Source organism: Asparagus officinalis, chromosome 9 (genome assembly GCF_001876935.1).
Source record: "Asparagus officinalis chromosome 9, Aspof.V1, whole genome shotgun sequence".
Taxonomy (NCBI): Eukaryota; Viridiplantae; Streptophyta; class Magnoliopsida; order Asparagales; family Asparagaceae; genus Asparagus; species Asparagus officinalis.
The window spans coordinates 46,828,242-46,843,886 of NC_033802.1; the positions used below are offsets into that span (position 1 = coordinate 46,828,242).

General features: G+C 35.0%; 1 protein-coding gene across 2 annotated transcripts in view; it reads left to right on the top strand.

Moving 5' to 3' along the window:
• LOC109824441 (protein GrpE) overlaps nt 8,878-15,645 on the top strand; it is a 10,701-nt gene continuing 3,933 nt past the window's right edge. For both annotated transcript variants that reach the window (XM_020391038.1, XM_020391039.1), the window contains exon 1: nt 8,878-9,146. In XM_020391038.1, coding sequence (XP_020246627.1) covers nt 8,955-9,146 — 192 coding nt within the window. In that variant the 5' untranslated portion in view covers nt 8,878-8,954. The remainder of the gene's footprint in view (nt 9,147-15,645) is intronic.

The window sequence follows — 15,645 nt, forward strand, 5'->3', positions numbered from 1 at the left end:
TGGCTTCATTCCACTATTCTGCCAACCTCCATTTGATGTGATCGTGTAGGCTCAATCCATCCAACCTCCAACTTATTGTTTGTCTAAAATACCTGATAAGGAAACATAAACACTAGACAAACAATATTAGTAATTGTTTATAATCATCAAAACAAGATTAGAAGATGTAAGCTCATAACATGAGACCTAACATGATTTACAAACAATTTACATCTAATGTTGTTTGTCTAGTGTTTGTGTTTTTTATCTATTCTAGGGAAATAATATGTTAGATGATGGATGGAATCGAGCATTCACGATCAAATCCAATGGAGGTTAGCGAAATTGTGGAGTGAAGCATTGCGTTCAAGTTGAAGATCCAAGTTCAAGCTTCATCTACAAGTGTACTAAGATAGAGCTTCGTTGAAGATCACAAACTTGAGTATATTTAGTTTAGGATTTTATATTATGTGTGTTTGTACTTTAAGATCAATCATACACACACATACAAGTTTTAGTTTATATATATATATATGTATATATATATATATATATATATGACAAAAACATGTATGTTTAGTTTTCATGTTTTTGGACATATTTGAAAAATGATGAGTTTTCACTATTGAGAAGTGCAATTACAAAAATTCTTTTTGTAACTTGTTCATTTACATGTTTACAATGATTTCCCAAAGTTTTATATTTTTTAGAATTTATTTACTATTTTTAAAAGCACTTCAAAATTTAGTTTTACTATTTAATTTAGGTTGATAACCTGTTATCAGTCGACTGATGTGTCGACTGAAGAATATTCCTAGAATCAACAAAAAGTTTTTGTTTTGTTTCAATCGACTGATGAGGTCATTGGTCGGCTGACGAGTTTATCAGTCGACTGATGATGTGTTGCTGGCCTATAACGGTCAGCTCATCATTCGACTAATAAACGGTATTAGTCGACTGACGGCCCAACGGCTAGTTTTTTCTAGCTTTTCTATTTTTGTCTTTTTGATGGGTTTTGTTGGTTTCTTCTTGGCTTTGGGGTTTCCTATAAATACCGCCACATTCCTCAGTTCAAAAGATAAGAAGAGTAAAATTAAGAAGTGTTTAAAACAAGTTTTACAAGGGTTTTAAGTCTGTTTTAGTGTTTGTTTCAAGTTTAGTTTGTAAAGCAATTTTCACAAGAGCAAAGTGGAGATCATTCCTTGGTGTTTGAGCATTCACTCTTCTCCCTCTCTTGTTATCTATAGAGAAGTTTCCTTAAACTCAATTTTAGCTATTTTATTATTTTGATTCAAATTTCCATAAGCTAAATTTTATTATTGAGTTTAATTATTCTATTGATACTCTTTGTTTACACACAACCATTGAGCTTATTGTATTTCATACATAGTATAATTTGGATTGTGGGGAGTGTGACATTGAGAGTGAGCTTACATTGTGTTCTCATCCATTGTAGAGAACAATTTATTTGTATTGAGAGCCTAATTGTGTAGATCACTTTGTAATGCACTAGTACACCAAGAGGACTGTGTGGTGAGAGATGGGGTCGTCCCAAGAGGAGTGAGGTATGTGGTAATGCCTAGGAGAGATTATAATTCCTAACACTTGAGGGAGACACGGGCTAGAGACCAATACTTGATGTGGTAGTTAGTATAGTTACATTGTGAGATTGTGAAGGTTGATCAATGAGCGTCAAAAACTGATATTATATGGTGTAAACATTTTTGGGTGATCGTTAAAAACCCGGTGTGATAGTAGATTTATCCCCGGGAGTGGGGAGCGGAGACGTAGGATGGAAGGTCCGAACTCCGTGATCATATTGTGTGTTTGTATTGTTTACATTGCCCTATCAGAATTGTATCTTTTGTTTATCTTGTTTCACCCTTGTTTATATTGCTTATCCTTACTAATAACTTATTACAAATCTTATTTACTAGGATAACTTGTCAATTAGTTTTAATCAGCATTAAAGCAGATTAGATTAGCATAAACCCTATTCACCCCCCTCTAGGGTTCTTTCCTAGTGGTATTAGGGTACGTACTTTCAGTTGGTATCAGAGCACTTTCATGCTCTTTATCAAGGTAAGCCCAAGGCACCACATATGGTCGAATCCTCCAGTACAACTCGACCATCATGGCTAGATTACAAGACCTTGGTACCTTACCAAAGTATAAACACAAGGCACAATTACAGAGGTCTTGGTCCCACCGACTCATCAAGCCGACACCTTGGTGTCGACACAAGAGGTGATTCTAGGAGATCCTGACATGCTAGACGAGTCGACATCTTCATATCGACCTGAAAGGCGGTTATTTAGCTGAGATAAGATGACGTTTCACTCAGTCGGACAGGCCGACACTCCTAAGTCGACACGAAAGGTGGCGCCGGTCGATCCTTTTATCAAGGATGATCCTATTTAAGGCACTCGACCACTCACTGGGCATTCCTTAGAAACGACTTAAGGGACGTTCCCTGCTGTCGACTAAGTTGAGGACTTGACCCTGGTCTCAAGCCTCCCCCCCGAGCAAATGTCAACATCTCAATCCACCTCGAACAATTCTTATCCAGATATTGACCCGACAAAGTCTCCATGACTTGTCAGCTCAATCACTTCACGGAAAATGCGAAGATACATTCTTCCATAATGAAGTGACTTCCTTTCCAGTCGCCAGTCGATACTTGTAAAACAAGTGACGACTCAGCATGCCTGCGTGCCTTCTACCATGCTCCAGGCCCGGCTCTGGAGGAGTACGAAGTGAGCGATCGCACAGGGCCCCCAAAAATTGGGGGCCATTGTATGTGCCTTATTTTTTGATAGCGTTTGAAAATTTTAAAACGCTATAATATTTTGATCGCAAATTTTTTTTTTCTGATGCGTTGAAAACTTAAGCGGGAGACTGAAAATTAAAACAGGCGCGTTGATTGATAACTGTTCGCATTTCGATCCCCCTGATTTTCAAATCATCTCTCTTTCCCCTTTTCGAATTCTTGGGTTTCTTCTTCTCGCTCTCTCCCCCCTCGATTTCTAGGGTTTCTCGCTTCCGAACTCAAAATCTACTGCCAGGGCCCCCACATCGCGCCCCCACTTTTGGGGGCCTCCAAATCGCGCCCAATTCCCCCAAATCCCCCACCCAGCCGCCCCCAAATCGCGCAGAACAGAGCGAAATTTAGGGTTTTTCTTTTTTCTTTTTCTTAGATTTTTCGCTCATAGTCATAGATCTCTCCTCCTGAGTTATTGGCGCAAACCTGAGCCGACTTGATCCGGTGACAAGAGTTATTGGCGGAGTGAGGCAGCGTAAGTTGTTTTGATTTCTTTGATTTTGTTTTTCATTTTAATGCTGAGCTAGTAGAAGTGATAATTTTCTCAAATTTTCTATTACACCGATATTCTTTGTCGTAGAAATGTGCCCAAAATTCTTTTACATATTTTCCAAAATCACATGATTATCCAAATTTAATCTTTCTAATGAAGAAAGGACACCATAAATATTGAAACCATGGGAATTTAACGCTGTTAACTGTTGTAGAAGTGTTTGCAGTTTGCCCTTACAATATTTATGACATGTTATCAATCTTGTCCATTTTTCATGCGGTTGTACTTAATTGTCATAAAAATTTTCATTTTGGTATGATGGGCTTAGATGATGATGACGACGATAAAGAACTTATTTGATTTAGACGAGAAATCGCATTGTAACTAGAATTTATAATAGTTTGGTGGTTTTTACATTCGGACTTTGTTATAGTTTTGCTAATTGTTAGAAGAAATCCTTAATCCATTGCAGTTGGAAACTAATTTTGAAAAACTTGAGTTATTTTAACGCATTGTGATTCGTCAATGTCAATTATCTTGAAGCTTGTGGGGACGAGTTGTTGGTTTGATTATGGGTGAATTCTATGCTATGCATCTAATTTATGAAATTATTTTAACGCATCCGATCTCCTATTTTCTCACTTCCCCCCTCTTTTTTCAGCTGGACGGAAGATCAAGATCGGAATCAACATTGAGTTTCTTTATTTATTTTATTTTTTTAATTTTTATTTTCATCTTAGTGAGTGATTCTATGCTTAGATCGGTTATTTGAATGGTCGTCTCGTTTATTTTTGGAATTCTAGGCTGAGATCGCTCTTGTAAATGGTTGTTTTGTTTTGTTTTGTTTTTTGGCTAGGATTTGGAAGGATCGGGGATATTGGTTGCCAGAGTGATTCTCCAAAGCGAGGATGTTGAGCTCGTCGCCGTCAACGACCCCTTCATCGCCACCGATTACATGCTATATATAAATTTCTACATCTATTGATGAATTTGTTTCCGTTGCTTGATTTTCGATCATCTGATAGATCCAGCGTTAGATTAGCATCAGATTTGTTTGTTTTTTTATTATGCGATCATGTGATTTATATGCTTTAAATTTACTTGTGTGATCTGTGCTAAATAGAATTTGGAGGTGCCTTGTGTTTACTTTTCGAACAGGGCCCCTAAAATCTCAGAACCGGCCCTGCCATGCTCACAAGTCACTTCCCGAATATCGCGGAGACGTCATATTCCATGCTGAAATGACTTCCCTTCCAGTCGCCAGCCAACACTTATAAAGAGAGGGATGACTCATCTTCCAGCTCACGCTTTGCCACCACCGTTCTGCATGGCCAAAATGACCAATCTACCACGGACATCAACGATGAAATCCTTATTCATCCAGATAAGGATTTCATCTCAAATAGTTCTTCAAGAAGGATATGGAGAGTATTATCTCCATCTCTTTTGCTAGTGTGTATGGTGAGCAAGAAGCAATCATATCTTTAACGAAGAAGATATCTCAATTGATAAGCTGGCATCTAATATCTTATCCTTCATCATATTCTGGATAAGCTTCTCAAGCAAGAGGAGATCAGATTTGCTGTAGGCTATTGTTAAGGAGAAGGGGTTCAAATTAAGAGTTGATAATCAGTGGAGAGGACGAAATTGGGGAAACTTCTTACTTTACAATCTTGTATTTTGGTTAGTGTTTCTGCGTTTTATAAGCAAAACTATTTATATAGTGTTAGGAGGTAGGCTTTGTCAGCTCTTACCACGTATGGATATTTTGCATGCATGCTCTTCTTTAATCTCTTCGGATGTACTATCATCTATCGAGCTCTATATACAACTTTGGCATATTCTGGTAATGATGAATGAGTGCTAGGTCCGCCCTTCATCCTATCACATGTGATAATTTTGTGTCTATCGGTTGAATGAGGACCATGTACTGATGTACATCTCAAGAGATCTTGAACATATATCAACCTACTTTTGAATAGGGCATCCTGCCCTATTTTTAAATATAAATCTTTTGAAGTAAATTTCGCTTCACTAATAAAAATAATAATTCAGTGTCAACTGATATAATACGAAATATTAGATGTGTAGCATGTTACCTTAATTAGCAAGTCCTACATGATCATTTGAAAAATTGGATGGTAATTGAGCACTAGAAATAGATCGAAGTATTGGTATTCATGTTGATTTCTTTTTGCCCACAGTCAAGAGATTTTTATCTCGTGAAAAAACCTCACGCAACTATGAGAATTTTTACCGAAAAGAATGAACTCGCATCTAAGATTTATTTTTTGACAAAAATATTGGAGATATTTTTCCTCAAGTATTAAAAGACTATTAGTCTTTTAATACAAAAGTAGTTTATAAAAAATGTTTAAAGGATGATATTTAATGTATGTGATTGCTCTATATGGTCTTGAAGTAGCTCCACTTCTGATTATAGCCAACACTCTCTTTAACATATTAGTTCCTCAAATCATCCTTAATTGCCATGAGAAGGTAATTGCATATTAGTTCCTCAAATCATCCTTAATTGCCAACTAGTCCCTCAAATCTCAATATTTGCATATTAAATCTCTCAGATCTTCAATTTCTGGCAAATTCGCCCCTCTATTAGGGATTCTAATAAATTCTCTAGCTCTACTTAACCAACATCTAAAACTATCCAATAGCTTCTGACTTTTCCACATGGGGTTTTTAACCAAGTTGGGATTAAACTATTGGAGAAAGCTTTGGACTAAATTCATGACCGTTGGAGAAGAAGAAGTTGTCGGTATAAACCCATAATGAAATAAGTTGGTAAGGTTTTAAATGATAGGATTAAAGTTAACAGAAGTCCACCTATATAAACAATGCCAGCTAACAAGAGGGACAAATATTCAATAAAATTAAAGATTTAGGGACTAATAAGCAAATATTAAAATGTGAGGGGCTGTCAGGTAATTAAGGACGATTTAAGGAACTAATATGCAATTTAAAAAAAAGAAAAAAAGGAAAAAGAAATTTTAAAGTTGATATATCTTAAGCTTATATCGGGTGATACACACGGTTAGAAGGTTCCAAGATGACACGGTCGAGTGTGATTATGCCCTGTGTTATTATTAAAAAAAAAGAAAAAGAAAAAAAAACATCTATATACTATATCTAAAATCTCTTCCCCGTAAAAAAAGCATCTATATACTATATCTAAAATCTCTTCCCCATAAAAACGCCACGTGACATCTCTTAAGCCTCTCTAAAATCTCTTCCCCTTGAAAACGCCATGTGGCAAGCCTCTCTAAAATCTCTTCCCCTTGAAAACGCCACATGACATCTCTTCCACTTGAAAACGCCACATGGCAAGCCTTTTTTTCGAAATTAAATATTTGAAATCTCTTACATTGAAACCGCCACTTGGCATTTTTTTCATTATTTAATCTATTACTATCTAACTAATAATTAATAATGATGATACGTTCACAAGAAATAATCTCTTCGTTCAAGAAATAATCTTTTCGTTCAAGAAATAATCTCTTCCCCTTGGAATGCGAGATTTCTACAATATCTTCCTATTCATTTGGATTAGTTGATTTTGGGGATATAATTACTAATCGTATCACCTCAACTACTGTAATAGGTAAGATACAAATGTAGCTTACTTTAAAATAAATTTATAGTTTTTCTTATTGCCTTTTTTCCAGTTCAATACTATTTTTTAATATATTTGACACTTGGGGGCTTTTTATTCATTTTTTATGTTATATGACATTTTCAGATATCATTTGAGAGCTTATTACTATTAGAAATGTAAAGAAGTTGAGAGCAATGGAAGTAAAAGAAAAAATACTAGAGCTTGAACTCCAAGATAGCAAGTGAGTTCAAATATGTACAATATAGTTACATATTTTTTAATAGTAAAAGTATGTGTGTGCATGTGAGTGTGTGTATATGCATTCCGTACTAAATTTTTTTCTTCATGCACCAACACTAAATTACAATGCAGTTTGTGGGGTGATTACGCTGTTCAAGTTTCTCAATATGTACAGAAAGCTAATTCAGGAATTATTATAATAGTGATTCAGCTTGCGAAGACAAAACCATATGGAGGTAAATCAAATTAGATGTATACTAATTTATCAAAAAAAATATTTTTATTTTGTAGATTATGTTCATATATTGACAGACTCATGAATTTAAAAATTTTATTTCTTAGGTAAAATTACTATTACAAATGCCTTATATGCGTCCAAGTTATTAATCAATCCCGACATACCTGAAGTTGTTGATCTAAAAAAGGTACATGATGAATTATCTCATTCGTTAGTTATTTACAAGTAATTTGATATTATTTCTAATTAATTTAATTTTACTATCATAAGTCTGAAACTTGTGGAAGATTCTTCGTCTTAACGATTTAGTCAGATTCCAATAAGTCTGAAACTTGTGGAAGATTCTTCGTCTTAACGATTTAGTCAGATTCCAACTGAAAAAGCTTATTTCATCGAGGATGATTTTTTTGTTATTAACTGAACGGAAGACACTTGATGAAATTCGAGAGGCACGAGAGGTAATTATTTTGAAGAATTGACTTTATTGATATTGCACTGCTTATTTAAAATGTGGGATTAGTGGCAAACTAGATAACTAATCTGAAGACAATTGATAATTTTCTTCCAAATTATTCATAACTTTATTTTCTTACTATTTGATAATACTCAGGTTTGCACATGTGTGACATTAGCAACTATACAGAAAATTCAAACAAATTATAATTGGTTTTATAATGCCTGCAAAAAATGTCAAAGGAAGATAAATGCTGAAAATGGTAAATTTTGGTGTGAGAAATGCAATGAAAATGCAAGATTTGTTATCCCAAGGTACGTCAGAAAGTATGTATGTCAGTTTCTTCACAAGTTATATTTCATCATATGCTTCATGAAAGGATGTATGAATCTGATGTCGAGCACTCAGTTTCAGTAAACTTGATTTCTTTGGGAATGTTTAGAAACAAAAAGCAAAAACATATTAAAATTGAAAAAGAGAATTAGAATATTCTACAGAGAGTTCAAGCTCCTTTTTGATAAATCTATATCTGATTAATGATGTCTAAAACTTATATTTAGTATTCTGGTCTAAAACCTTATTTAGTAAATTTTTGTATGCACTACATATTTTTTTGGTGGTTTTGCGTTGAGAAACCTAACTACTTGATATGATTATGATAGATATTTTGTTTATCAATATATTGATAATTATTGTCTTGATTCATACATATATATACTTGACAGGTATCTCTAGATGCTTTAAATATTTTGTTTGGAACTAAACTTTAAGTTGCATACTAATTACTTGGTATAGCAAAATATTATAACATTAATCATATAGACATGAGACATTTTATCTATTTTGTTATGATAATAGGGAAATTATATTTTGATTCTTTTTTATAGTTTAATAGTAAGTCAAACATATATTCAGCTTAGATTGTATCATTTCTGACTATTTATATATTATTATTATTCAAGTTTGTATTTTTTTAATATATTAATTTTTGTATATTAAACAAATCCACGGCAGGGGCCTGAAACTAGTTCCTATGAAATTACTTCCAGGAAAATGTGAAGTCCAAAAAAACACACCATATCTACCTAATAAGATTGAGAAAGTGAGAGAAAATCGTCAATGGCTTCTGCTCTCCCCAACCATTATCTCTCCTTCTCTCTTCTCTCTCCTTCGACTCGCTTTCCGTCTAAATCCACGAATGTCCCCAAAACCCTAGCTTTTGCCAGAACCCCTAGCCCCAGATCTCTCGCCTCTCAAGTTTCTAGAAGGCGCTTTGGAGGTTCTCTCAGAGCCGCCGAAACTGAACCCGAGGTTCGAATTTTATCCTCCTTTTACATGATTTTTTCTTAATTATGATTGAATTGGCTTGTAATTGGATGATGAATTGTGAAGTGTTGATACATTTGGTTCAGCTTGTTGGATGGATTCTGCATTGTTGTTACCTCAATGTTGATATGAATTCCTCAAATTTAGAATTTTGCGCTGTTGTTACTCTAACGTTGACGTGAATTTCTCAAATTTAGAACTTCCAAATGAAAATTGGTCTCGGAAAGATTGGAATGTAAATAGACGATGGCACATGTTTCCTTGAATTTGTCAAAAGCATTCCACTTTAGGTGGGTTAGTTAAAAAATTGGAAATGCTTTCATGTCGCTGGTATCGTGATAGATGGTAGAACTTGTGAGCTCATGGGTTCCTTATTCCCCAATTTCAATAACTAAATCTTGATTTGTCTATGGAGACGGTTAGTTCTTCTTTACGCTCGTATGTTGTTTAAGCTTGGTCTAATATCGGCGAAGATAGAAAAAGTTTAGTAAAACATGGTGGGGGTTTCTCAATTTCCTACTTCAAATTATGATATTCTTGAAAAAGAATTGGATGTTTCTCTTTGGCTTTTTTTTTTTTTTTTTTTTTTGTTTTTGTGTAGCCTTGGTCTTTCTGTTTTGTGTCCTTTGGAATGAACAACTGGATTCTGTTACTCTGTTACTTACCTTGAGAAGCCTTAAACCCAGTAGATCAGAGGTTATGATCCTTCACAAATAAACACATGTTTCTTCAAATGTAGAGGCATCATTTACTGTAATACTATTCTTTTTCACATTCCAGTTTACTGTCGTAATATACTGAATAATAGTCTTAAATGCAACAAAGAACTATCCTTCTGTTTTTGGTCTGGGGTTGCCAGCTATCCATAGAGGTCTTATGAGATACCATGCAGTTATGCATTTACAGTAACAGTAGCCGGTATAATCATATACCCCTACACTTGACAACATTACTAATTTTGTATGCATTTTATTTGTGACCTTATCTCTCTGTCATGTGTTTAGGCTTACAGTTTCTTGCGTTTTCAGGTTTTTCAAGGGGCAGAGAAAAAATAGCACTAACTCCCCCCCTCTTTTCCTTCCGTTTGTTGTCTGCATTGCATCTATATGATATATGATGTGATGGTTGTTTTCCTTTCATTTCCTTCCTTCTTTCTTTCTTTCTTCTTCCTTTTCCTATTAAAATCTGCTGCTTTTTTTCACTCAAAATAATGTGCATGTAGAAGTTGATAAACCATTTGGTTTGCCTTTCCTGATGAATTTTGAACATCATGACATGCACATGGCCTGATTAGCATAGTTGTAGATTTTATGTCCTTGCAAGATACTTGCTAATGACTTAATTTCTTCCTATTGCATTCTCTGGTATTACCTAGAATTATGTATATGTTAATGAGAAAGTAGGGAATAGTAAGTTGGCTGCAATAATTGTAGCAGAACACACCCAGTATTTGCTTCACAAACACAAACATAGATATGAATGCATCTTGTTGGCTGTCAACCTCTTTTGAGAAGTCTAGAAAATATTAGAATTTTTTAGTCCTAGTAAATTCTAGAACAGTCTTAAAATGTCTTGGTGATTACTTGGAGTCTAGAAGAGTCCATAGGATGCTTCTAGAAAAGTTTCTAGAAGACTCTAATTTATAATGAAAATGTATATGTAGAAGTGTGTGGAATTTAGAAGTGTCTAGAATTAAAGAGTACTATAGAAGAACCTCATGACGTATAAATACGCCATGAGGGAGGCCTCATAGAATAATGAAGTTGTAGAAGTCTAAGAGAAAACAAGTTGTAGAAACAACTATTCAATGCAAAGAATCTTTCCTCCGTACCAAGTCTAGTTTTCACTCTAAAATCCTTCCCGTCCTACACAATACTTAGTCCATCATAGAGCGGCCTCTCCAAATTTCTAACAAAGTGGTATCTAGTTACTAAAACAGAGCCGGTCACAAGCTACAGTGTGGCTCACTAGGAAGACCAGTCAACCCACTCTATTGAAGAGCTTAGTTGGAAGTATACGATATTTGACCATCACCATGTTAGACTAGTCAGCAGATACATGAAAGACCCGAAGTAAGAGCACTACAAGGCAATCAAGAGGATATTATGGTACATCAAAGGAACTATCAATGAAGGACTTTTCTATACATAGTCAGAAGGCGCAAGGTTAATCGGTTATACGGATAGTGACTATGGAGAAGACCTTGATGAACAGAAGAGCATTTTCGATTATGTGTTAAACATTGGATCAACAATATTGTCATGGTCCTCAAAGAAGCAGTCAGTGGTTGCAATATCAACATGTAAAACAGAGTATATTACAACATCATCTTGTGCATGTCAAGCAATGTGGATCACAAACTTGATGGAGGAGCTTCGTCATTAGAAAGATGGACTGACAATCTTGTATGTGAACAATAAGTTAGCTACAGAACTTGCGAAGAATCTAGTAGCACATGGAGAGAATCTGCACATTGAGATGAGATATAATTATCTTCAAGAGCTTGTCTAAAAGAAGAAGATAATAAGGATTGCATACAAGTCAGAAGACCAGGTTGCATATACCTTCACCAAGGTGTTAAAACTTGAAGTGTTCGAGAAGATGAAGAATAAACTTGATTTGGTCGAAAGAGTTTCGGGGAAGTGTTATTATCCAAACTCTTTTGAATATTCTAGAAACTATTACAAGTTTTTACTTGTAGAATGTTCTAGAGAATTTCAAAGTTGTCATGACAAATGTCTTTAAATGCAGAAGAGTATTATGTCTTTCTAGAAGGTGTTCTAAAAATTTACCAGTAGTGCATGAAATAGAATTATCTACAAATTTCCCAGTAGTGCATGAAATAGAACTATCTAGAAGAAAAAAGTTGTAGAAGCACTATGGTGCTTATAAATAGAGTAGCCTCTCCAAAATTTTGTAAACATGGGTATTGGTTATGTACAAGTTTCTAAAGAGAAATATTTTAGAAGGAGAAAACCTGCCTTAATATGGAGGAAAGACTCTTTATATTGCATAGTTATTTTTACAATTTGTTTTTCTTTTACAACTTTATTATTCATAGACCAGGAGATTATTCATAGGCTACAAGTTTTTTCTACAATACTCTAATTCTAGACACTTTTAAATTCTACACATTTCTACATATACATCTTCATGATAAATTAGTCTTCTAGAAATTTTTCTAGAAGCATCCTGTGGAGTCTTTTAGACTAAGTAATCACCATGATACTTTACGACTATTTTAGAATTTACTAGGACTAAAAAATTCTTATATTTTCTTGACTTCTCAAAAGAGTTTGACAATCTACACTAACCCTCAAGCTCCTTTGACCATGCTGAGTTTTCTCTTTAGTTTCTTAAATATATCCACTTTCAGCACCTTGGTGAAGATACTTGCAACTTGATCTTCTGACTTGCATACATCATATATATATTAATATGTGCATGTATGCATGCATGCGTATGCTTGTGTATTATATGTGCATTGGCTTTCACCTTAGATGAGCGAGATTATCTTCTCATTTTCTACCATTTGATATGATTATGCTATGAGATCAAAATGTTAGAAAGAAGTGGAAAAAGAGAGAATTTCATAAGAGCATATATTAACCTATATGTTCGTTTGTTTGTTTTTGTGCATGTATGAGTAAGTAGTGCTTGCGTGTGTTTGTGCATGTGTGCATTACGTGTGCATTTATAACTTAAAGGTGGCAAACGGGTCGGGTGGGGTCAACTATGACCCATTCGTATAAGTTTGAGTTGATTCAACCCGTTTAATAATTGGGCCTGGCCCGTTTATTAAACGGGTTGCCTATATACCCGACCTATGTAACCCGTTTATAACCCGTTTATTAATTTAGGCAAGAAGACATGAGATTTCTCACCATAATAATGAAACATAAAAATAATTTCTGTTTATGTCAGAAAATTAATTATATAAGTGAGAGGATATTTGGAGGAGTTTAGGGTCACTTAATTTTCTCTGATGACTAATTAATCTGAAGGAAGTAGATCCCTACGTAGGTAACACTCATTACAGGGCCAAAGGGGATTTTTCCTGGAATGCCCTTCGACGTTTAAGACAGTGATAGATATAACAAACTATTAGAATGTAGAATCTAGTTTAGGGTTTTTTTTCAACGTACCTTAGTGTAGTGGGGTTAATTACTATTTATATAGAATTTATAGGGGCACAAAGGCAATGCGACCCGACTAGTGGAGTAAGTGTTCTGACTCCACTTTACACGCATCGCCAGCCTGTTGGTTGAGTGTAAAGGGACGCCAACCTCACATTTAATGTGATAGCGACAGAATGACAAAAGCGTAGGTGACATCCGAGGCGTCATTATAACTTTGGCTCGAGGAGTCATAATGACTCTGACCATGCATTTAATGCGAATGCGATGGTGACCGGGTGACAATGTATGGGCACCGACTGATCATGCATTAAATGCGAGCAGTGCTTATGAGATTGATAGGTCATTCCGTCTTTTGAGACATTCTCTAGTGGAATCTAATCAAAAGACATATTTCGTCTTGGACTCGAATTTCTCTAATAGATCCCGATTTGATGAAGCCTTTCGTCTCGAGCTAGGACTGTTAAGAGATATCACCGGTGCTCACACTTAGATCAGACTTTCAGATTATATGATTTGGCCCATTAATATGACATGTGGCCAACTCTTAAGGGCTCATTTAAACCTAGTGATTTTTAGGCTATAACAATTCCCAATTGACCAATACTCTTTGTATATCTACTAAAATATGAAGAAGTCCAAAGGTCTACAGGTGTAATGAAACTATTCCAACCCTTTATTAATTTTGTTTTTTTAAATAAAGTGCATGAAACAATAAATTTTGTAAATAGGGCAAGAGACTAAAATCTAGCAATAAAATTGAAATTGAAATTTTTCGAAAAGCAGTAAGAATTCAAAATTATAGTTTCTATAAATGAAAGTTTCATGAAGCATTGAATTAGAAAATAGATTAAAATCTTGCAATAAATTTTTAACTTGCAAAATTAGGAAATACACATGCACTTAAGATCTTTATACATCAAAGAAAATTTTGAATTGCAAAATTAGGCAATAAACTTGAATTGCAATATTAGGAAAACATGACCCTAACATCGACCCATTTACATCATTTCAGTCATCGGCAATTAACAAAATAAAACAAATTATAATTCAAAAAAATAGCATCAGCCATGACGACCACTCAGATCCAAAATATCCATGTAGTCCAAATCAAACCTTAATCTTAAAATACCAAATAACACGTTCCCATTTAGAAGAAAGAAAAGAACTTCCTTCAAGCGATTGCTAACCATGACTCTTTTGTTCTTTATTAATTTGAGTTCCTTCAATCGAGATTGTTGTTCGAGCACCGGCTTGTGAGCCTTCATTTTCGCTGTTGTTCAGTGTCACTACTCTTCGGCGACCACTGTACTCTGATGCCGTCATTCGCTAGTCCTCACTGCTTATTGTCATTGCTAGTAGCTTTTACATGATATTTTTGCATGATGGAAGAGACAAACAGTTATGATAAATGGGTTAAATGGGTCATTTCGGTCGACTTGTACCTAACCCGTTTATTAGTCGGGGTGACCCATATATGACCTGTCCCATATAACCTGACCCAAACCCGTCAGTAGAGGGTCAAGTGAGTCGGGTCGGTGGGTCAGGTCAGAATTTGCCACCCTTAATCTGTCATCTGTGCATGTTTGTGGTGCATATATGTGCATGTGTGTGCGCGCCGTGCGCATGGATGCATGTTTTTGTTGATAGGAATATAAAAATGAGCAAAAAACAGAAGAATTAAGAACCTTTGAGCAAATGGGAAGAAGGCAAGAAAAAGAAACTTATCTAATGAGAAATTCTACTCACTATTTTAGATCTTTGCATTTGCATAAACCTATGATTCTGTAGACACGAGTGTCATGTTCCCATACAAATATGTGAATACAACAAATCTCAAAATCTAGATATGTCCTTTTCTAAGGTTATGCTTATTCCAAGGCATATAAACGTACGTTTTTGTTTTACATATGGAAGAGGACCTACATAGATACTTGATCCATCTACTAATTTGCTTTGGTAAAAAAGAAGCATCACATGCATCATCTTTTACTCATACACACGAGGAATGACTGACACGGTCTATGGACACCCATTCTCGACACGCAAGAGTGTCCGACACAGTCTATGGACAACCATTCTGGACACACCAATGTTTGGTAGTTAGAAATTTGTATTTCGTGCACATCATAGTCATAAATTAGAAAGGAAGATGATTATACGTGTTCATTGTTTAATTTTAGTTTTTGATTTTCGTATTGGATTTTAGTCCCGTTTCTACATGACAAAAATAAACATTCCTTTGAATCTTAAAGGCGAAGAATTTATTGACGAACAGCCACTTTATGTTGCATGAGCATAAACTAGTGAATGCATGCATTTCTGAAGTGATGATTATAACCCCACTT